Source organism: Staurois parvus, unplaced genomic scaffold (genome assembly GCF_062004578.1).
Source record: "Staurois parvus isolate SC_StPar_1 unplaced genomic scaffold, SC_StPar_1.0 ptg000315l, whole genome shotgun sequence".
NCBI classification, from domain to species: Eukaryota; Metazoa; Chordata; class Amphibia; order Anura; family Ranidae; genus Staurois; species Staurois parvus.
The window spans coordinates 3,673,667-3,697,360 of record NW_028318111.1 but is presented as its reverse complement, the minus strand read 5'-3'; the positions used below and the strand labels follow the sequence as shown (position 1 = coordinate 3,697,360).

The window sequence follows — 23,694 nt, the reverse complement described above, 5'->3', positions numbered from 1 at the left end:
TAGTAAATGGTTCTTATGTGGTTTCTTCATTGCCACAATTATTCAACCCCTTAAAGACTACCACTCTGAAGAACAGAGGTTCATACAGGTGCTTTCCATCAGGTATTGAAAACACCTGTGGATGTCACCGAGCAGCAATCAAGCATAATAAGCACCAATTAGGCAGCTTTAAAATGACTGTGATACTCAGCTCCTTCTAGACATTTACTGGTGTGGTTACAAACATGGTGAAGGCAAGAGAATGGTCCAGGAAGACAAGAGAAGAGGTGATTTCTCTTCACAGGAAGGGCAATGGCTATAAGAAGATTGCAAAGATGTTAAACATACCAAGAGACACCTTAGGAAGCATCATTCGCAAATTCAAGGCAAAGGGCACTGTTGAAACGCTACCTGGTCGTGGCAGAAAGAAGATGCTGACTTCGACTGCTGTGCGCTACCTGAAGCGTAGAGTGGAGAGAAGTCCCCGTGTGACTGCTGAGGAACTGAGAAAAGATTTGTCAGATGTGGGTACAGAAGTTTCAGCCCAGACAATAAGACGCACACTGCGTAATGAAGGCCTCCGTGCCAGAACTCCCAGGCGTACCCCCTTGCTGTCTCCAAAGAATAAGAAGAGTCGACTGCAGTATGCCAAAAGCCATGTGGACAAACCACAAAAGTTGTGGGATAGTGTTCTGTGGACTGATGAAACAAAATTAGAACTGTTTGGGCCCATGGATCAACGCTATGTTTGGAGGAGGAAGAACAAGGCCTATGATGAAAAGAACACCTTGCCTACTGTGAAGCATGGTGGAGGGTCAATCATGCTTTGGGGCTGTTTTGCTTCTGCAGGTACAGGGAAGCTTCAGCGTGTGCAAGGTACCATGAATTCTCTTCAGTACCAGGAGATATTGGATGGAAACGTGATGCAGTCCGTCACACACCTGAGGCTTGGGAGACGTTGGACCTTTCAACAGGACAATGATCCCAAGCATACCTCCAAGTCCACTAGAGCATGGTTGCAGAGGAAAGGCTGGAACATTTTGGAGTGGCCATCGCAGTCACCAGACTTAAATCCGATTGAGAACCTCTGGTGGGACTTAAAGAAAGCAGTTGCAGTGCGCAAGCCTAAGAATGTGACTGAACTGGAGGCCTTTGCCCATGAAGAATGGGCGAAGATACCCGTAGATCGCTGCAAGACACTTGTGTCAAGCTATGCTTCACGTTTAAAAGCTGTTATAACTGTAAAAGGATGCTGTACTAAGTACTAAGATTGAATGTCACTTGGGGGTTGAATAAAACTGATAATGCTGTGAGCACAGAAAAGACATTTGTGGTTATTTCATTATAACTGTTATGTTATATTTGTCTGACCTACAAGTGCCTCTTTAATGTAAATGTAAGCAAGATGACTGAATGATCAAAAGCAATGTCAAACTGGCCAAAACACTCAATTTCAGTGGGGGTTGAATAATTTTGGTCACAACTGTATATGCTCAATCTCAATGGCAACTCTAAGTCACTCCCAGTACTATTTGCTAGTATCGCTCCTCAGACATAAGGTAAGCTCAACCCAGGTATAATCATGCAAAATAAGCAGATAAACACTTCTCATAGTGTAAAAAGCTTAAAACACCTTTAATTGGGCAATAAACTGCACTTTTAAACGTAAACAGCCATATGAATATTGATATATTCGCCAAGCTGGCAAAGATTGCACAGAGTTACAGTTCACTTTCTGCACGCGATGACGTCAAGGGGGAAGCTCTACCTGATGCGTTTCGTCAAACAGACGTCTTCCAGGGAATATATTATTGTATTCAAATCTGCTAATACATTTAATGCCTCCTGAATGGCAATGCTGCTGTCTGCTGTGTCCTAGCTCATTCCCCCAAAGTGATGTCTCAACTAACGCACAAGGTGTGTTACAGGCCAGATCACCAGGTGAAAACAGAGGGGAAAAATGTAAAAAAAAAAGAAAACTAATGCAGCCAACTTCCACATTCCATATGTGTTACCTACACCATCTTTACAATCGGCATGCATTTGGCAACGTCTTGATAACAGCACCCCAAACACATATCACAAATGCAGTGCATTTGTAGTCACCAAATTGCAAGGTACCGCAGTACCATGCAGTTTGGTGTGGCATGTTTTTAAAAAGTAGCCCATGCACTACTTTTTCCTTGGTCCAATGCGATATGCATTGAATGAGTTGCAAAAATCACACTGCACTGGAGCATGGTACACGTGTGAACCAGCCCTCTTGGCAGGACAAAGCTTATATGATATTTTAGATATTGGGTTTACATATTCTTTATTTGTTAAGTTATACTTTTCAATACTATTTTTTTTACACTTATCTAGTTAATTTTAACAATTTCTTTTCTTACAGTGCAATGACAGATTAAGTACAACAGGATACATAGACTATTGTAGTTCATTCTCTTGAACAAAAATGAACACTCGAAAGATTTTCCTTCATGACATATCCCTCTCTTCTTCAATCTAATCTTTCGATAATATTCCTCAGTGTCTCAAACCAGTGAGGTGCGTGGAGTGAAGCAGACGGTCTTCAGCATGTAGATCCCAAGCTAATGGTCTTTGTGGCATACTATGTAATGAAAACATTTAAAAATAAGTGGTTTTATTATAAATCAGGCCTCAGGCATCACGCTACTCCCCCCACCTCCTCGTGGGAGGGAGACATGCTTACTGTATTTAAAAAAAAACAAGAAATCAGAGGCCGAAACTGTCTTTGCAAAACAGTTCCACGCCGTACAAATTGCACAATTATAGCCCCAATTACAACAATTTCTGTGCAACAAAACGTCCTTTTATTCTGAACTGTACAGCAATTACTGTCGTCAATTAAAAAAAGAAAAAAAATGGATGCCTGCCACCATACCACAGATGCTTGAGTGAGCTGCTCATCAGATGACTCAGATCAGAGCAGAAATAGACTCCACTAATACGGCTGCATGCTACAAGTGTTGCTTATGCTGAGGCCTAGGCAGCCTGCAGACCTCTAGAAGCTAAGACATTCATTCTGGTCTAACTAACGGAGAAGGCAAAGACTTGCAAACACTCAACCCTCCCAACGTAGGGAAGATGATGAGGAAAAGTAAGGTAGAGGGACACCCTTACTATATGTATATGAATACATATTCCCTCCTAGATTGTAAAAAATATTTTTAAAAAAACAAACAAAAACATTCAGTACATCTTAGCAGTACATACAAATTCCCCCATACTTTATCCCTTTAAAAACACTGTAAGAACAGAAAAAGTATAAGTGGACTTTGCCACAAAACTAAAGAACTCCTCACGTCCTGCCTGAGCTGACAACACACTGCCTTTAACCACTTTCTGTGCGGACACTTTTACCCCCTTCCTGTCCAGGGCAATTTTCAGCTTTCGGTGCTATCACACTTTGAATGACAACTGCGCGGTCATGCAACACTGTACCCACATAAATTTTTTACCATTTTTTTGAGACAGATAAAACTTTATTTTGGTGGTATTTATTCACCGCTGGGATTTTTATTTTTTTGCTATGTAAATGAAAAAGTCCAAAAATTTTGAAAAAAAGTTTCTTGTAAAATTTTGCAACTAAATAATACTTCATCAAAAATCTTGGCCAAAATTTATTCCGTTATCTTTTTAGTAAAAAAAAAAAATAAGCCAAATTAGTTTGTAACCAAAAATTATAATTTTTAAACATTTTTTTTTTACATTTTTATTTTTTTTTTATTATTTTTTTAATTTTTTTTTACATACGGTCACCCTAGCAGTACAGTGTCACCATGGTGACACTGTACTAGTTGTGGGAGGGTGATGAAGATTTTTTTTTACACTGATTGCTTTTACACCCATACAGGATGTAAAAGCAATCATTTCTCTTTCTCTCTGTCTGCATTCTTGCAGCCATTGAGAACTACTGAGTGAGCTCTGATTGGTCACAGCTTGTCACATGGTACAAGGCTCTTGTAAACAGCCTTGTACCATGTGACCTCTGTGATCATTCACAGATTTCACACGTAGTAAGCAATGATGTCACAAGTGACATCTTGCTTACTACTTTGCATGTGATCACTGATTGGCCAATCAGTGATCACATGATCGGGACCTCGTACAGAGGTCCCGGCCGACGATCGTTGTTTCACTGTGTCCGGAGGACACAGTGGGCACTGGATCACGGTGCTGCGCGCTCTCAGGGAGCGCGCACAAGCAGGGTGCGGGGAGGCAGTTTATAAACGGCCACCCGACCCTGCAGTGCCAACGTTCGGCCGTATATATACAACGGCCGAACGGGAGGTGGTTAAAACCAGCGCTGCCCTGCCAAGCTCTCCCTGAAAGACTACGGAACATATCCCCCTCATCTCCAAAATAGGATAGTATTCTCTAGCGCTGCAGAAGAGAATTGAGTTGTCAGCTCAAACAGGAAGTTATGATCTCTCTCAACTTCTGGCAGAATCAACAAGTGTTTTTAGTACTTGTGGCATTTAACCACTTGCCATCCTGAGGATTTACCCCCCCCCCCTTAATGACCAGGCCTCTTTTTGCTATTCGGCACTTCATTATTTCAACTGACAATTGCACGGTCATGCAATGCTGCACCCAAATTACATGTATGGCATTTTTTTTCCCACAAATTAAGCTTTCTTTCTGTGGTATTTGATCGCCTGTGCAGTTTTTATTTTTTACGCTATAAAAAAAAAGACAATTTTGAGAAAAACTATTTTGGACTTTTTGCTATTAAACATGTCCAGTAAAAAAAAATTAAAAATCAAATTTCGTCATAAATTTAGGCCAAAATGTATTCTGCGACATGTCTTTCCTAAAAAAAGATCCCAATACATGTAAATTAATTGGTTTATGTGACAGTTATAGCTCTTACAAATGGAGGATATTTTTTTTTTTATACTAATAATGGCGGCGATCAGCAACTTATGGCGGCGATCAGCAGTGTGCCCAAACTGACAGGGAGGAGGGCTGTTGGTAAACAATGCAGCCCTTCTCCCTATCGGTAATCACCGGCCGGGACCTGATGACTGACACCCGGGGCCGCGATCGGCGGTGCGGGTAGGGTGCGTGTACCCCCTACCCGGAAATGCAGAATCACGTATATATACACGTGATCCTGCACACAGGGGCCACCCTGTATCAGTAAATGTACTGTGGGCAGTCCTTAAGCGGTTAAGAGACCACAGGGAAATAGGCATGCATTCCAAGGATGTACACATTTTTTTGCCCAGCTTATTATCATTTTATACATGCATTGTTGTTTGTTTGCCTTAAAATAATTTTATCCTTTCCCCACTCTCTAGCTAGAAGATGCTCTGTATAGTTAGTCCCACCCCCTTTTTAGTGTGTCTTTAGTTTCTGTTCTAAGCACAGGTAATTGCTGAAGGTAGACATACTATGATAATTTGACCTTTCTGATGTTCATCTGTTATGATCTGCACAAGTTTGTGGATTAACTTTCACTATGATCTGCAAGAAGTCATTTGGATCGAGCCACTATCTGCAGAGCAGCTAAGACTGTAAGTTTAAGCGGAGCTCCACCCAAAAGGAAAAGTTTTATTTTAAGGATTGGTCGCTAGCTCCCCGTGCAGAACTGGCACCTTTGAAAAGCAGGGGGGGGGAGTGGGTACCCAATTCTGACAGGTTCCCACTTCCACCCCCTAGGCAATCGGAAGTTATCCTCCCCCCTGCCTCCCCGCAGTCTTCTGGGAAATGTGACAGGTCCCAGGAGACTACAGGACCATATACACATAGTGTGTGTGTGTGTGTGTGTGTGTACACACACACACACATATATATATTTAATGTACATTACATATATATTGAGGTTGGATTAAACGTTTAGCATAGTTTTAGTAGATAAACCTTACAATTTTAAAGAGGTTTATACTTAAAACCAAAAAAAAGAGGAACAGGTGGTTCTGGTTCAAAAAGAGGGACATTCTCTTGAAATGAGGAACAATTGGGAGATATGCTTCCTTGTATATCAGACTTCCTTGTGTATCGGACGGTATCAGTCTGCTTAAATACTGTACCTTGACAGCATTGACCGACTTATTAAAGATGCTGAAAATAGAACATTTCCGTGCTTCAGTATTTAAAAAAAATAAAAATAAAAATCTGCATTTCAAGCAAGCAAAATAAATTAATATACAATTCAAACTCGAGGGTAGAAACCTACGCAATACCCCTCTTTGAAAGTCGGCATTGGCTTCCACTAACCCAACGAATAAAGATCAAAATTCTAAAAACGTATAAAACCATCCACAACTCGGCCCCCAGCTACGTCACTAACCTGGTTTCAAAATACGAACCAAACTGCTCTCTTCGGTCTTCCGGCTCTCTAGCTCCTGTCACCTCCTCCCATGCTCGCCTTTAGGACTTCTTTAGAGCCTGTCCCATCTTCTGGAACTTCTTACTCCAATCTGTCCAACTATCACCTAATCTATCCATCTTTAGGCAATCCCTGAAAGCCCATCTCTTTTAAGAAGCCTATCCTGCTCCTAATATACAGTTTTTTTTACTTTCTCCATCAGCTCATCCCCCACAGTTATTACCTTTTGTATCATTTGACCCTCACTCCTATACTGTAAGCTCTAACGAGCAGGGTCCTCCAATTCCTCTTCTATTGAAGTGTATTGTAACTGTAGTGTCTGCCATCATTTTGTAAAGGGCTGCGCAAACTGTTGGCGCTAAATAAATCCTGTATTATATTAATAATGCTCGACCACAAAAAACTGCACGCATGTCAGCCTGATCACATTTGATAACCAGACTCCCCACAGAGGTCATATCCCAAAACTGAAAGAAAGCACAGCACCTGATTTGGACACAGCAACCATATTCCAGCTACCATTTTTCTATGGATATCGTTTGCTACACTATACGCTCTCTATACGATGCAGGAATTAGGCCTACTGTGACTTTGGTATAAAGACTAGGGCTAGCTCTGTTTTGGCTGGGCACAAGCCAATTGCATTACAGTTTCTCATATTTCATGGAAAATTACCACAATGTTTTTTTTTCCTGGTAGTAGATTTTTAGCCCTACACCTCAGGAGACAAGAAGGTGCCACACACACTCAGTTGAATTCCTTAATTCCTATGTTTATTTGCAAAGGAGAATTAAATGGGAGACAGCACTGCAGGACCATGACACCATCATATGGCTTTGTACTGGCTGCTGTAGGTAGCCAGAACTGGCAGTTCTCATGGAACCGCAAGGAATAAAGCAAAAGAGCAAGCTGTTCAACAACCTTGCAACATTCAAATATCAGATCCAAGTTAATCCAGATGTATCAATAAAAATCACAATATGCACTACAAAACAAAAATAATAATTTAAGGAAATCTTAAGAAAATGCTCAAAGCACTAAGACCCCAGGGGTCAAACTGCTGGAGCTTGGAGTTCCATAGCAGCAGTTTTACCATGGTCAAAACCAGGAACGTCTCGGGTGCGTTAGCATTGAATTAATAATGAAAACACTTTTTCCCAATACTCATTAAAAAGCACCTGTTTTCCCCAGAATGCTTGCTCTGCTAAAAACGTGGAAAGTGTTTATGCAGCAGGTTCCTGATAACGGCACGTCAGCAAAATTGTCATTACTCAAAATTAACTTCAAATTAATAAATATAAAAAGCCCAGAAAGAAAACATTGTTGTGTTTCTTAAAGGGAATCTATGCTCAAGTTACTAAAATGCTGGTACTGGTAAAGGAACAATTTGCACATTACTGCTATTGATTTTTCTGCATCTTTAAATGTGAAATTTAGTATTTACCAAGAACTGCCAACAATTTTGTAATCTGTGAGTATTGATGCTGTGATGGTTTGCAAAGCTTTGTTATTCATGCTTTGAAATATACTACTTTTGTTGTTCATCTTGTGAACTGCTGGTAATGACAAAATTATGATTTCAAAATCATGATTGCTATTCTGCTTCTTTATGTGTGAAATACAATATTTATTTCCGATCAATAATGGAGGAAAAAAAGGGATTTTTTGCAATCAATGTAAAATTATTTTCGCTGCTTGTATAAGAGGACACAGCTCTGTTTTAGATCATTACTGCTAGGACATCCCAAAGCACTCCACCAACGAGGCAGACAAAACTAGGCAAACCAGGTATCAAAGAAAGTGACACAAGATGTTTTGACTACCGCCTGTTGAACCTTATGCCTAAAACTGGCATTTGCTGATGCTGCCAGATACATCACACAATTGCCACAGAGGGGCCCAAAAAAGGCAATATGCACAGCATGCTAGCAACACTCTCCTGATGCCACAACCTCCATTTTAAACTGCCTCAAATGCTAACAACCCCTGCAAATATCCAGTGGTGTCTCTCAGACAAAAGACATGCAACAGTTAGGAGGGAAAAAAAAAAAAAAAGTGATGCAAGAACTACCATGTTGACCTCCATGTTCGCCCAGTCCAGCAAAGTCCGTGTCTGTACAGCCTACTAACTAGGATACAGCATCCGCAATGTTGTTGGACTACAAGAAAACAGCTGACTGCCAGAAGTTGTGGTCTATTGGAAAACGGCTGCTGGACTACGGCAAAATGGCTGTGATACACTTCCTATATAGACATGTGCAATCATAATGTGTTTGTCCACAAGAAAATGGCTGTGGGTCTTCAGTAAGATGACGGCCGTTTAATAGCTCCATTCAATTCAATTGAGGTGTGTGCGAGTGGGTGTGTGTATATATATATATATATCCTATTACACTCAGCAGTCAAGGACCCCTTTTGATGCGCTAGAGCACAAACGCGTTGCATTGAGTTTAAAGTGCACATAGACTCTGAGTGGTGGGCACACGTTTGTTTGTTTTTAATGCTAGGTCTTGTATTGTATGTGGAGTCTTTTAAATAAATACTACACTATGGAACTTACATCTGGCTCCATTTGATAAGCACTTATACTATGCAGCCACATTCCATATTCATACACCCTGGACCTTGAAGAACTGGTCAGTGGATCCATTTAAAGGGACTGCTTCAAAGAGAGAGCTGTTTGTTATCTGGGTGATTACATAGAGTGCTTTTGATGCTAAAACTTTATGCAGCCACATGTTCTGGTGAGTGCAGAGAGCTGGTTGGCGGTTTTGGCACAGTGGATTCTCCCAGTTTAATTCCCATATCTTGAATGAAGTAAAGGAGACGATTGTGCACCACACATTCAAGAATTGGTAGAATTGATATATATATATATATATATGGACTATTGATTTTACCCATTTTCGAGCAACGCTCTTTTCATATTTATACTTCGATAATTGTTTATTCATTTTTCTATTTGCACAAGAGGTACTTTACCTACTTGTATACAATTTTTATGTCAATTTTTTATGGAGCTGAACCCATACACATTTACATACAATGGTGACTCAGTGCCCTGCCAGCCCAGAAAAGGGGAGTACTGTGATGCGTAGATTAGAAAACAGTCAGTCATACGACCTCGTAGTGCAAAGCACATTCAGGCAGAGCCAATGTTTCACCCGAACCTGCACATGGCAAGAAACTGCAGGAGCTCGCTCATCAGAAACTGGGGAGATCCACGGTATATTTTCTAGCCTTGCACCCAGCCAGCAACTTCTTTTAAAACCAAAGGAACTAGATTTCCAGGAGGAAAGCATCCTAACTCCTACATACTAGGATAATAACCAAGCTTGTTTCACAGTTTGGGTGTTTGGCCACAAGCAAGGGTCACCCCTTTTTTTGTGGAACCTAGTATCCTATTCCTGCAGGTGGTACTTTACTCAGTAATAATGATCTACAGCAGAGCGGTTTCCTCCAATGAACAAAAGAGAATTTGTTATATCAAAAAGCATTCTAAAATAACAATTCTCTTACTTTAGGTCCTAAGCCATGCCTAAAAACTATAAAAATGATACCATGCTTATAGTTTTTGGATGATGAGGAAGGGTTTCCAATACGATTGGAAAGTTGTTATATACAGCTGGCCATACACTGGTACTATACAGGACTGATCAATAAATATCCCACTGTGGCAAGACCAAAACTGTCTGGCCCAACATTTTCCAGCAGGCAAAAAAGTTGATCGAACAATCGGCTTTTATCAAACAGATTGGGGCTGCTAGGGTCACCCACTGAGCAAATTTCAGCCAGTTTCTTTGCACAGTGTATGGCCAGTTTACCCAAAAAAGTTAAAGTTCTGGCTGAAGCCTGATAACCAGTCATACCAGTTAAAAGAAAAACTCTCAGAAGCCAAACTTAAAGAAAATACAATTATCCTTAGAATGAATTTCAATTAGGAGTTCTAATGATGAATAAATGAAAAAGGACAAAGAAAATGTAAATTCTTATTAACATGTAAAAATACCCGTTACAGAGCTTCCAGCAGAAAAGAAAGAATTGCACTACTTGCCTCATCAGCGATCATACACCTACAGAGGAAGAGAAACAAAAATGAGATGTTAATATAAATCCTGCATTTTTTTTCTATTCCCACATGAAAAACAATATGTTAATTCGAAGATCTGCTCAAACACATGTTACGCATTTGCTCTGGTGCTAAATACAATCTATATATAAATAAAACCAACAGGGTCTTAAATGAAAACCAATCAATCCAATTTGTGCAATTTACTGCATCTGATTAATGTGAATCAGTTAAGGGCAACACAAAGGAACACAAGGAGGATTTAAGGGGGAAATTCAATGCATGTTCAGTAACTTTTCCAAATAATTTGTTTCTGTTGTGTATTCACTTAAAGAAAAAGTTCACTTTTAAAAAAAATAATAAATGCACATTTTTTGCAGGTAAAAAAAATGTGCATTTATTATTTTTTTTCTTAGGAGTCTGAAGAGCATAGCATCCATGACCAGCACATCCATCATGGGTGCAATACCAGGCTCCTGTAGATGCTCAGTAAAGCTGTCTGCTAGTACCTCAAATATGGACAGGCTGGAGAGAGCAGGAAGACTCAATGAACTACGAGGGTTTACATCAGTTCATTGAGAACTATCAGCCGCTTGCCGCAATGACAGACAATAGTTGTAGTTCATTCAATGAATGAATGAATGACATGACTGTGTTGATGGAGCCCTGCTCGTCCATGCAGTTCTCAAATGTTGACAATGGGTGCGGAGGGAGGATACCCAGCTCGCTGTCGCAATGGGGGGGGGGGGGAAGCACTGGTGCAGGGAGAGGTTGCTGAACATGTTACACTATAAATATTAGTGTAACATTTAACATGTTCAGAGAGGTGAACTTACCTTTTAACCACGCTACAGTAGCCTTTCTCACTTAGGATTCCTCCAGAGACTGCTAGAGCTTCCTTGATCTGTAGCTGATTGATCTCCCATGTGAGGGTCCATCACCACTTAAAGCCAGAAGCATGACACCATTTATCTTTTCTGTCTGTAAGGGTGGCATTCTGACCACCACTATAAGGGTTGCCTGCTTCCTACTGACCGCAAATTTAAGAAGCATTTTTGGCATAGCACGTTGATGAATTGTTTTTTGCATGGGTTCCACAAGACATGAAAACTATTTTAGGGGTTCCTCTGGAGTAAAAGGTTTGAGAAAAATCCTCTTTGTAAAAGGTCAACTTCAAAATCACTACACTCTGCACTACTTTATCAAGTGAACCTTGAGGCACCATTCAAACCTAGAAAGGCTTCCTTCTGAAAATACTAAATCCCTGCTTGTGTTAGACTTTAGTATGTTTAAGTCACAGTCCAAGAATAGGCATGATGTAAATGAGTGTCAGAAAAGGGTCACCTCTATGCTTGTTCTAAGTCAAGTCAAAGTATAGGGATGAAAGCCAGGAACCAAGCATTCTCAAAGGAGAGTTCAGTAATGGCAGCCACCATTAATATTTTATAACAGTACCTTTCATTTAATGTCTGTCAAAACACTGCATTATACCCACTGCACAAAAAAAGCCCTTTTAAAGCTAAGCCAAGGCAACAAGAAAATCTTTCCTACAGAGAGAGCAATGAATAAGCAGACATGAAGGAGCCAGCATCGTACTCTAGGACAGGGTTCTCCAAACCTACACAAAGGACGAGTTTACTGTCCATCAGTTTAGGGGGGCAGACTTTGGCCAGTGCAAGTAGATAATGACCCAGGATCAGTAGGAGTAAACAATGTCCCAAGTTCGGAGGTCAATGGAAGTAAAAAGATAAAATAGCACCTGTGGTCAGTAGGATTGGTTGTCCATCATGGGAAATGGCAGGAGTATCGTTGCCCAATCATTTATATCTGTGGGAGGAATTATGTCTCATCTTTGGTGTCAGTGGAAAAAACAGTGCCCCATCACTGGTGTTGGGGGAGAAATAATGCCATATAGATGGTGTTTGTGGGCTGAATTGTGTCCCACTGTTTGGTGTCAGTGGAAGGAATAGTGCCTCAAGAACTGGATAAAGGCAAGGAAAGGGTTGCATGGGCGATTCACAGTTTAGAGACCACTGACCACTGCTAGTATTACTCAAGGTTTTAGACTTTATTAAAGGACACCTTCCTGGTGTCTCAGTCCCCCCCTCAAAAAAAAACAAATCAGTTTTTACAGAGCTCTTTCAGAGCTTCTTGGCAGCCTTTTTCAACCGTCTTAGGAAAACTAAATGTTTTCAATTCACTGCTGTGTCTACAGGAGACAGCCATCTTTGTTGAGATACTCGATCACAAGCCACAGGCAAGCACAACTCCACTCAAAACTTTTATTCTCCACACTACATTTACTAAATAGATTCTACCCTTTCCCTAACCTATATTAATCAGTTTTTTTTTTTATTTTGTTTTTTTTTTTTAAAAGTGACTATGAGATCTAATAGTCTATAAGCAAGAGATTTTCCAACTAGGATATACAGTATCTCCCACAAGTGAGTACACCCCTCACTTTTTTTTAAATATTTTATCGTATCTTTTTGTGAGACAACACTGAAGAAATGACACTTTGCTACAATGTGACGTAGTCAGTGTACAGCTTGTATAACATGTAAATTTGCTGTTCCCCCAAAATAACTCAACACACAGCCATTAATGTCTAAACCGCTGGCAACAAAAGTGAGTCCACCTTTAAGTGACAAGGTCCAAATTGGGCCCATTTAGCCATTTTCCCTCCCCGGTGTCATGCGACTTGTTAGTGACACCGTCTCAGGTGTGAACACTGCATCAAATTGGTCTGCATGGCTGTCGTCCCAGAAGGAAGCCTCTTCTAAAGAAAATGTTTTAAATATCTGTTTTAGTGATTGTCAAGAAAAGGTAGAGTTTAACTTGATTCGCTTGAAATTTAAATTCACTTCAATGGGACATGCCACATCCAAAACGCAGCAGAACGTAAAGCAGGTAAAATGCAGCTTCTGAGTGTTTATGTGTACCGCTTAAAGTGAACAGAATTTTGCTGACCCGTGTTTGGTGTGCTTTCCAAATACACGAAAACAATGCCTATTGGTATGGGCCCTAACAGCCAAACCCTTCAGCACAAGAGTCTTCATGCAAAGGGAGGGGGTAGTGGGGCTGACCAGAACAGTTACTGAGTGCCGATTACTGATTTCACAGGGTCTAACTATGGTGTATATTAGGGTTAATCTGAATGAGACCTTAGACCAGCCATTTTCATTGTCAAATTTTTATTGAAAAAGTTTTTATTTTAGAAAATACAAATGCAACCACTATCGTGCGTACAAACAGAGATATAATATTAAGAGGTAAAAGATGCCATTTTCAACTAGGGTTCTGTGGAACCCAAGGGTTGCTCAGGAGGTTGCTGGGGGGTGGTTCCTTGAGATGTGGCCGACTGACCTCCGACAGCATATTTCCTGGGCCAATGCCACTTGGCAAATTCGACAGCATAACACCAGTCATCTTTTTAGGCCAGCTATCTGTAAGAGAAATCTGACCACTACCGTAAGGTTTTTATTTTTCTCACTGACTACCATTGTATAAGGCATTTTTCTCATTTCCCCCAATGAACTAATTTCAGTAAGGGTTTCCTGAGACCTGAAAATTATTTTGGGGGGGGGGTTTCTGGGGCAAACAGGTTGACAAAGGCTGCCTTAGAATGTCATTAGGCAATCATTTTTAGACATCTTCTGAAACAGGAAAGTAAAGTTTGCACCAGTGTGAACAGGCCCTTTCTGTTACTATGCACTATCACACGTTTTACATACATGTCATTAAGAAGGCCATTCATTTTAAATGGGCCTCAACACACCAAAGTTGCCACATTCCACATGTGTGTTTTACAGTGCATTAAACACAACAATGTGAATGAATCCTTAATGCAAAATTGCATTTGAGCACCAAAAATTTTAAATGCTAATGGATTCATTTTTAATATTCAAAAGCTCACCCATCCATCCATATCAGTATGCTTTATTTGTTGAGAAATCACTTTGAAAACCGTTCCCCCAGCATTTCTAACTGCAGCCATCTTGAGTAAAGGCAGATGATTCATCTAACATTTACTTTCTGGAATCCATCTGTCCTTACCTCAGGTATGTAGGCAGGAGGGTGTGCTTAGCTGAGAAAGCCCCTTCACTCCTCTCCTCCCCTCCACCCAATGAAAGGAAAAAAATGCCCAAGACGACTCTTAGGATGTATGACATAATTCTAGCCTAGGCCAGAAAGCAACTGAAAAATGTGAAAATAGAATATACCTACCTATTTACTAATGACAACATTATAAGGATATTGCACAGAGCAGCCCCAATTCTCCTCTTCTTAGGTCCCCCGCTGGTGTTCCTGCCCCTCCCTCCTGGTGAGTCCCCCCATAGCAAACAGCTTGCTATGGGGGCACTCATGCAAGCTCTACCCTGATACGCTGCTCTGCGTGTCACCCACCCCTTCTTTCACCTCATTGGTTCACCGGCTGATTGACAGCAATGGGAGTCAATGGCTCGCACTCCGGTCTCAGCCAATGAGGAGTGAGAGTCCCCATAGAGCCGAGGCTCTCATGTACATTGCTGGATTGTGATGGGGCTCAGGTAAGTATTAAAAGGGGAGCTGGGGAGAATGCATGTAGGTAAAAAAAAACCTTGAGCCTACAACTACTTTAACCTCCCTGGCGGTATTCCTGAGTGTAGCTCGGAGTAAAGTTTCAGTACCACAAGCGGTAACCCCGAGCTACACTCGGGAATACCCTGCAGCGCTGCTACGCGATCCCTCAATCACTTACCTTGTCCTGCACTCCCGCGATGTCCCTCCTGCAGTGTCCACAGCAATGTAATCCGGCGGATGCATCTGTCCTCTGGGTTCCGTCCCCTGCGAGCGTCGGGATGTACGGGGGACGGAACGGCGGGAAATTTGAAAAGGACAGTGACATTCACTAAAATCACATAGTAAAACATAATTGTATCAAAGCATTTCACATACATTTTGTCCCGAGTGCTTTGTCCTGTGCCCTGCCTGCATTTTTACTGTTCTTTCTGCCTGGAAACTGAGAAACGTCCATGGCGTCCAAAAAGCGTCCCTTTAGGTCAAAAGTGGTTTTAGACCAGCTAGAGAACAGCGATAGTAAATTAGAACCACTTGCAGAATTGAGTGATGATTGGTGGGGGAAATTCGTCATCAGACACTGAAAACGATTTTGTGACTTTGCTCAGTGATGTGCGAACTTGGCGCTATATTTCAAATTTCAGTGTTTTTGGTTTGATTATATTATTGAATTAAATGTATTATTATTATAATATTATCTTTTATGATTATTTATTAAATTATAATTTATGATTTCGTGTTTCAAGTTTTATCCTACCCGGGATGTTTACTAGACTCTTGTTCAGACAGATTTCAGTGAGTTATTAATAAAAATTACAGGCCTACAATACAAAAAATACATATTTCCATGCAAAAAAATGTACCGCTTTGAGCACAGAAATATGGACATAATCAGACCGCTAGGGAGGTTAATGTAATGTAATATGTTACACGTCTACAATTTGGACTGTTCTGTCCTCTTGAATAAAGAATTTGAAAAAATAAAAAAAACAGAAAACACAGTTAATGTAGGCAGAGAAGTTCAGCTAAAATATGTGTATTTAGATGAATATGTATTTCGATTACTTCACTGGGGCTTTAACAAAGCTAACCATTTCTGGTATTTCATTTATTTACTTAAGACTTTTTCAAGCACAGGTCCTCTTTAAAGCCAGTAATAAGCAGCAACTCGAAGGCAAATTTCTAAACTATTTATCATAAGAATGTGGGAACAGATACAGTTTTACAAATCTCATCCCTTCAAATGCTCTAGAAAATGTTTTATAACAAAAAAATCGTGGATGTTTCTCTATAAATAATGCATGATGCACGATGTGTAAAGGTCTGCCATTGTCTAATCCATATTAGAAGAGGCACCAGAGGATACAGAAAAATGACCCTTTAGCATAAATAAAACATATGCAGGAAGCGGAGAGCAGGCCCCCTCAGCTGCCACGGGCAAAGCAGCCATTAGCATTAATAGAAGTAAATGAATAATACGGACCCGCTGCTGGACAGGCGTTGGAGCCAGAGGACAGGGCATGTCCCAAGCTGCATTCACATTCCAGAGTTGTATGTGACACAGGACACCCGTCTGCCAGACTACAAGCATCGTTCCAGGAATTACTTCCCCTTATGTCTCTTACCAAACAAATAGCAACTAAATCCGCTTTCAGGGAATGCAAAGAGCAATTGCTAGAAACTGCCTGTACAGGTCTCCTGTGGCTTACCAGCTTGGCTTTATGCGCATATAAACGGCATCTGTATCTGTTGTCACTAGCCCTAACAGCACCCACACGTATCAATACAATCAATTCCACAATATGTTCTATATTTACACTGAAAATAAGAAAAAAGGAGACATATGGACTCTTCAATTACATTTATTTTACAATTAAATCTTTCTGCGCATTTGTGATTAACCTTGAAATCGACCAAATGAAACATTTAGAGAAAATACAATAGAAATACCAAATTATTTTTCTGGTTTGTCCGCTGAAACTGTGACAAAAGAACAGCATGTGAAGAGGAAGGAAGGTAGGAAGCAAGAAGAAAGAGCGGAAGGAAGAAAAAGAGTAAGAAAGAGAAAGAGCGAGAGAGAGGAGAGAGAGAGAGAAAAGGAGAGACAGAGCAAGAGAGAGAGAGAGAGAAGAGAGAGAGGAGAGAGAGAGAGAAGGGGAGGAAGAGAAGGAGAGGTAGGGAGAGAGAGGAGAGAGACGAGAGAGAGAAAGCGAGAGAGCGAAGGAGAGAAAGAACGAAGGAAAGAGTGAAAGAGAAGGAGTGAGAGAGAAGGAGTGAGAGAGAAGGAGTGAGAGAGAAGGAGAGAGAGCGAAGGAGAGAGAGAGAGCAAAGGAGAGAGAGCGAGAGAGAAGGGGAGAGAGAGCGAGAGAGGAGAGAGAGCAAAGGAGAGAAAGAGCGAGAGAGAAGGAGAGAGAGCAAAGGAGAGAAAGAGCGAGAGAGAAGGAGAGAGAGCAAAGGAGAGAAAGAGCGAGAGAGAAGGAGAGAGAGCAAAGGAGAGAAAGCGCGAGAGAGAAAAAGAGCGAGAGCGAGAGAGAAGGAGCGAGAGAGAGAGAGAAGGAGGGAGAGAAGGAGCGAGAGGGAGAGAAGGAGCGAGAGGGAGAGAAGGAGCGAGAGGGAGAGAAGGAGCGAGAGGGAGAGAAGGAGCGAGAGGGAGAGAAGGAGCGAGAAGAAGAGAGAAGAAGAGAAAAACCAAGAGCGAAGAGGAAAGAAAGAAAAGGAAAGAAAAAGAAAAAAGGAAGGAAAGGAAAGGAAAGAAAGAAAGGGGGGGGGGGGGTAAAGGGAAAAGGAAAAAAACACAAAAGGGAGAAAGAGCAAAAGAGATAGAGAAAAAGAGAGGTGAGGGAAAGGAATAGGAAGAGAAGAAAAATTATGGAGGGGCTACAAGAGGAAGAAAGAGATGAGAGAGAGAGAGCAGGCACAAGAGAAGGAGAGAAAGAGAGGAAAAAAAGCAAGCAAGAAAGAAAGAAAATAGGAGGGGGAGCAAGAGAAAGGATGAGATGAGAGCAAGAGAAGGAGAGTTTAAGAGAAATCATGAAAGAAAAAGGAGAGAGAGTCAGAGATAGACAGAGACATAATGGCACAAAGTACACCACCATGAAGCCTTATTGAGGAACAAGAACCTGTCTAAACCATGTGGCCTGCAATAACTCATCAGTACCTTGTCCATTCAAAACTTCCAATAATATGTTATATTATGTTATGAATGCCCAGAAACAGACTCAGAGAGACTACAATAACAAACAATGGGCTGGTCTCATACCTAAAGATATTACAAGACCACAAAGAAGAATCAACCCTGTACAGACTGAGCGCGCTCAGCCTGGAAATCAAATCAGGGTATCCTAGACAGACCTACTAAATTAAAGAAATGTAGACTTTTCCAACAGCGTGACGCTAGAGGACGAGGCCCACTTTCTATTATGGTGTCTCAAGTACTCAACAGTGAGGGACAATCCCTCTTTGCTCTCATCCCGAACTTCTCTTCTATAGAAGAGGAGAGGAGACGCAGAGGCAACAGTGAAAATAGCTGCATAATATGTCACAGAGAGACATGAAAAACTAAACCAACCTATATTTACTCAATTGCTTTGGCAAAGCAAAAATGCATTTGGTCCTGCCAATAATGCTTATTTAAAGTTGAAAGAGCAAACTAAAGAGAGGGAAAGGAAAAGAAAGAAGTTTTTTTGTTTAACTTACCTGTCAGCACCTAGGTAAGGAACCAACCTAAGGGAATGTGTCAACTGGAGTTTGCTCACTTTAAGTGGGTTTTACATTCCCATGCAAGTTTCTGCAAAGCCTGCTTGAAGCAGGCCAAATGCAGGTCAGAATGATGTCAACTGCAGGTCAAATGCATCCATCATTAAATTCTGAAAGAGCTCAGGAGCGTCCTAAATGGATGTCAAACGGATTCCATCAACACAAGCCCAAAGCCTGTCAACAAAAGCCTCAATACTAGTGGTAGTCAGAGACTAAGTGTTTTTCCAGAACGGTCTTTGATCAGCTCCGTGATGAGCCGGCCGGCCAATTGGGACCGATGGGATAGGAGATCCCGTTAAAAATGTGGAAGGCCGGGGGCAGGGGGATGGGGGGGGGTTAGTAAGCCACTAGGATTTCTATTACAAGAAAGCTGACCATTGGCTCTAAATGTAATGTTTTACCTTTAGTTGTACTTTAACCACCTCCCGCCCGCCATATAGTCCAATGACGGGCGCAAGGTGGTTCTCTCGTTCTCACCGCGCGCAGCAATCGGTGGTGCGCTGTGTCCCTCGGACACAGCGGATCACCGATCCAAGGAAAGAGCCGAAGATGTCGGCTCGGTCATGTGATCAGCTGTGTCCAATCACAGCTAATCACATGTAAACAGGGAAATGCCGGTTATCGGCATTTCTCTCCTCTCGAGCTGTCGTGCTGACAGCTCGAGAGGAGAGGAGAGGAGAGCCGGTAATCGGCATTCCACGGAGGGGACTTGTACACTGATCATTAGGGCACTGATGATCAGTGTGCCCTGATAATCAGTGTGGCCCCAGAAGTGCCACCTGTCACTGTCCATCAGTGCCAGCGGTCAGTGCTACGTGCCAGTGCCCATCAGTGCCACATCAATGCCACATATCAGTGCCCATCTGAGCTGCCTTTCAGTGTCACCCATCAGTGCCAGTCAGTGCCACCTATCAGTGCCGCCTGTGCCAGTCAGTGCGCATCAGTGTTGCCTAACAGTGCCAATCAGTGCCACCTAACAGTGCCAATCAGTACCACCTATCAGTGCCATATATCAGTGCTGCCTGTCAATGCCCATCAGTGCCACCAACCAGTGCCTCCTCATCAGTGCCATCTATCATTGTCCATCAGTGCAGCCTATCAGTGCCCATCACTGCAGCCTCATTAGCGCACATCAGTGAAGGAGAAAAATCACTTTACTAAATTTTATAACGAAAACTAAGAAAAAAAATTTTTTTTTCAAAATTTTCAGTGGTTTTTGGTTTAAGAAAAAATAAAAAACCCAGAGGTGATAAAATACCACCAAAATAAAGCTCTGTTACAAAAAAAAATGATAAAAATTTCATATGGGTACAGTGTTGCATGACCGCGCAATTGTCAAAGTGTGACAGCGCTGAGAGCTGGAAATTGGCCTGGGCAGGAAGGGGGTATAAGTGCCCTGTAGGCTAGCGGTTAAAAGGTAAAAAACCTTCTGGGTGTCTCTTGGATGTGATTATGGGCACGGAACCTAAGAAACTCACGTCCACATTCTATAATGCTTTGCTCCTACCTTCTGCATCATTATTTTTGCATGAGACGCTATTTGTGGCTAGACTTCTACTTGCCCGTATGTGGTTGCAGGCGCTGACGCCTATGTTTTCACAATGGATAGCTGCGGTAAATAGTACTTCACCATATAAGAAGGTCATTTATATGCATAGAGGATACCCTGCTAAGTAACACAAAGTTTTGGATAGATGGCTTGACTTTACATCCACTTGTGACGAGGAGGAGGTGGAATAAGTACTTTTTGTAAAATTCATTATGTTGGTTGTTCCTATGATGGTCCTCATTTCCTGCGGCAAAGGCTCTAAAATTTGTATAATGCTTTACTTGTGTATTTGTCCTATGGTATTTTGTTGTTGAATGTGAAATGTGGCTGTGTATCTGTTCCTCTCAATAAAAATAAAAAAAATTAAAAAACCTTCTGGGTGCAACTACCCCCCCCACCCACCCAATATTTACCCATCTCGATCCAGCAATATGCATGAGATACTCAGCTCTCCCGGATCTCTCTCTACTCATTGGCTCATACAGCAGTAGGAGCCATTGGCTCGTCTCCTACTGTTGTCAATCTCATCCAGTGAGTCAATGAGGAGAGAGAGTGGGGAAGCACTCTGTGTGTGAATAGGCAATATTCATTCACAGGAGCGTGCGGCTCGGGAGCGAGCCTGCTCAAGGTTTCCCATAGCAGGAGCCTTGCTATTGGAGGGCACTTAGCAGGTGGGAGGAGCCAGGACTGCTAGCGGGGGGACCAAAAAAAGTAGAGGAACGGGGCTGCTCTGTGCAAAACAATTGCATAGAGCAGGTAAGTACAACATGTGTTTTTATTTTAATTATAGCCTTTAGAATCATTTTAATACCCTGGTCATTCTCTAGAGGTAGAATACAGAAGTATTGGAACTGCCCACATCCTATGCAAATATGTCAGAGCACTTTGAGAAACCCCCAAACCAGCGATTTGTATCTGGTCACCATCCTTGATAAAAACAGTAGAAATAATAATAAATCAGCAAAGCTTTAAAAAAATCTGACCACTAGTATTTTGTTTCGTCAAATGCTGAAGATTTTAATAAAGTAATTGGTTGAGATTGGCTCTCTGTTTTGCTATTCTTAAGCCCCAACAACACGTCTTACAAGATTTTGGAATTAAAAATGTAAAATATTAAAAATAGATGTCCCCGGTGGGGATTACATATGTTTCCCCAGGCACAGTCATCTACAAGGGACGTTGCTTGTAGAGCTCCGGAGGGCCAGAATGATATCAGTGCCGGAGGGAGACAATAAAATGCTTCTCTTTTCATCCCTTGTACAAATAGGAAAATCCATTACATTGCTCTATGTGTTCGGAATGATAGACGTTGTCACCTTTACCGTTTGAGAATCTATAACCAGAGAGCTACCAATTATTTACTCAATGTCAAAAGGAAACTTAAAGAATATATACTGAACTGAAACATTTTTTCCACATACTCAAGACAAATCTTTCACACTGGGCGCAGGGCCAACTTGACTGCATTAGGTTTGTTCAAGTGCATTTTAAGGCAATAAACTGAACAGCTTAGTTAAAGGCCAAATGTGGGGTAGCCAGCCACGCAACCAGTTTGCCATCACCACTGGAACACCACTGGAATACATACCTCAGGTTAATATTATTATTACATGGGATTTATATAGCACCAACAGTTTGTGCAGCGCCTTCAAATATAATAAAGGGAGAAAGTACAGTTACAAAACAATAAAATACAAGAGGGTTGAAAAAAAAAAAAGGGTGCTTTTTTTCAGATGTCTAGTGACATCACAGGACCTCTTCATCCTGACAACGAGGTGAACCTAAATGCATCAGTGAGCAGCACCTTGTAATAACAGCGCCATTCTCTATATTATTATTATTATACAGTATTTATAAAGCGCCAATAGTTCGCTCAGCGCTGTACATTACAAAGGGAGACAGAACATGTGACAGAACAATACCAATACAATGCAAAACATGAGGGGATCAAGGGCCCTGCTCTTTCGAGCTTACAATCTAGGAGGGAGGGGATGGTGGCACAGGAGGAGATGGCTGTTGGGGGATGGAGTGGTAGGAAGAGTGGAGGAGGGAGGCAAGTTAGCAGGGGGTGGGGTAGGCTTCCCTGAAGAGATGGGTTTTCAGGGTGCGCCTAAAGGAGAGGAGAGTAGGTGATAATCTGATGGGTTGGGGCAGGGAGTTCCAGAGGATGGGTGACACCCTGGAGAAGTCCTGGAGGCGGGCATGGGAGGAGGAGACCAGGGAACTAGAGAGAAGGAGGTCTTGTGAGGAGCGGAGTGTGCGTGCTGGGCGGTACTTGGATATTAGGTCAGTGATGTAGTTCGGAGCAGTATGGTGGACAGCTTTGTACGTCAGCGTTAGGATTTTGAATTTGATTCGTTGCGCAATCGGAAGCCAGTGGAGGGATTGGCAGAGGGGGGTGGCGGAGACAGAGCGGTTGGAAAGGTGAATGAGTCTGGCAGCCGTGTTCAGGATGGACTGAAGAGGGGATAGCCAGCGGCGAGGCAGGCCAGTGAGGAGGGAGTTGCAGTAGTCGAGTCGTGATATGATGAGGGAGTGGATGAGCTGTTTAGTGGTTTCTGGGGTTAGGAACGTGCGGATTTTGGCGATGTTGCGGAGGTGGAGTCTGCACGAGTTTGTTAAAGATTGGACTTGGGGCTGGAAGGATAGGTTGGAGTCCAGAATGACACCCAGTACTCTGGCCTGCAGGGCGGGTTTGATGGTAGCGTTGTTGGATGTGACGGAGAAATCAATGGGGGGTGGTGTCCGGGCTGGGGGGAAGACAAGAAACTCGGTTTTGGAGAGGTTCAATTTAAGGAAGTGGAGCGACATCCAGTCTGATATGTCGCTCAGTAGGTGTGTGATTCGGGCTGAGACCAAGGGGGTGAGGTGGGGGGTTGAGAGATAGATTTGTGTGTCGTCGGCATAGAGGTGGTAGTTGAAGCCGTGAGAGTGTATGAGTTGGCCAAGGGAGGAGGTATAGATGGAGAAGAGAAGAGGCCCGAGGACAGAGCCTTGAGGGACCCCAACAGAGAGGGGGAGTGAGGGGGAGGTGGTAGCATTATAGGTAACGCTGAAAGAGCGTTGTGACAGGTAGGATGAGATCCAGGAGAGAGCAGAATCTCTGAGGCCGAGGGAGTGTAGTTTTTTGAGGAGGAGGGGGTGGTCGACCGTGTCGAAGGCCGCAGAGAGGTCAAGGAGTAGGAGCACTGAATAGTGGCCATTAGCTTTGGCGGTTAGCAGGTCGTTGGAGAGTTTGAGTAAGGCAGTTTCGGTGGAGTGTAGGGGACGGAAGCCGGACTGTAGGGGATCGAGGAGGTTGTTGTCGTTGAGGTGAGAGCATAGGCGGGTGTAGACTAGGCGCTCGAGGAGTTTAGATGTAAATGGGAGCAGGGAGATGGGTCTGAGGTTGTTCGGGTCATTGGGGTCCAGGGAGGGCTTTTT

The 23,694-nt window shown here is 42.3% G+C and overlaps 1 protein-coding gene across 2 annotated transcripts in view; it reads right to left on the bottom strand.

Annotated features, from left to right (window-relative positions):
• The window catches only part of ZRANB3 (zinc finger RANBP2-type containing 3), a 427,423-nt gene that overhangs the window by 302,891 nt on the left and 100,838 nt on the right, over nucleotides 1-23,694 (bottom strand). Inside the window, exons 1-2 of one of the 2 annotated variants that reach the window (XM_089683597.1) lie at nucleotides 16,450-16,530; nucleotides 10,392-10,410 (exon numbers count right to left, since the gene is read on the bottom strand). In XM_089683597.1, coding sequence (XP_089539723.1) covers nucleotides 10,392-10,410; nucleotides 16,450-16,502 — 72 coding nt within the window. In that variant the 5' untranslated portion in view covers nucleotides 16,503-16,530. Of the gene's footprint in view, nucleotides 1-10,391; nucleotides 10,411-16,449; nucleotides 16,531-23,694 lie in introns of those variants that run through there. The other variant, XM_089683596.1, reaches the window with a different exon arrangement.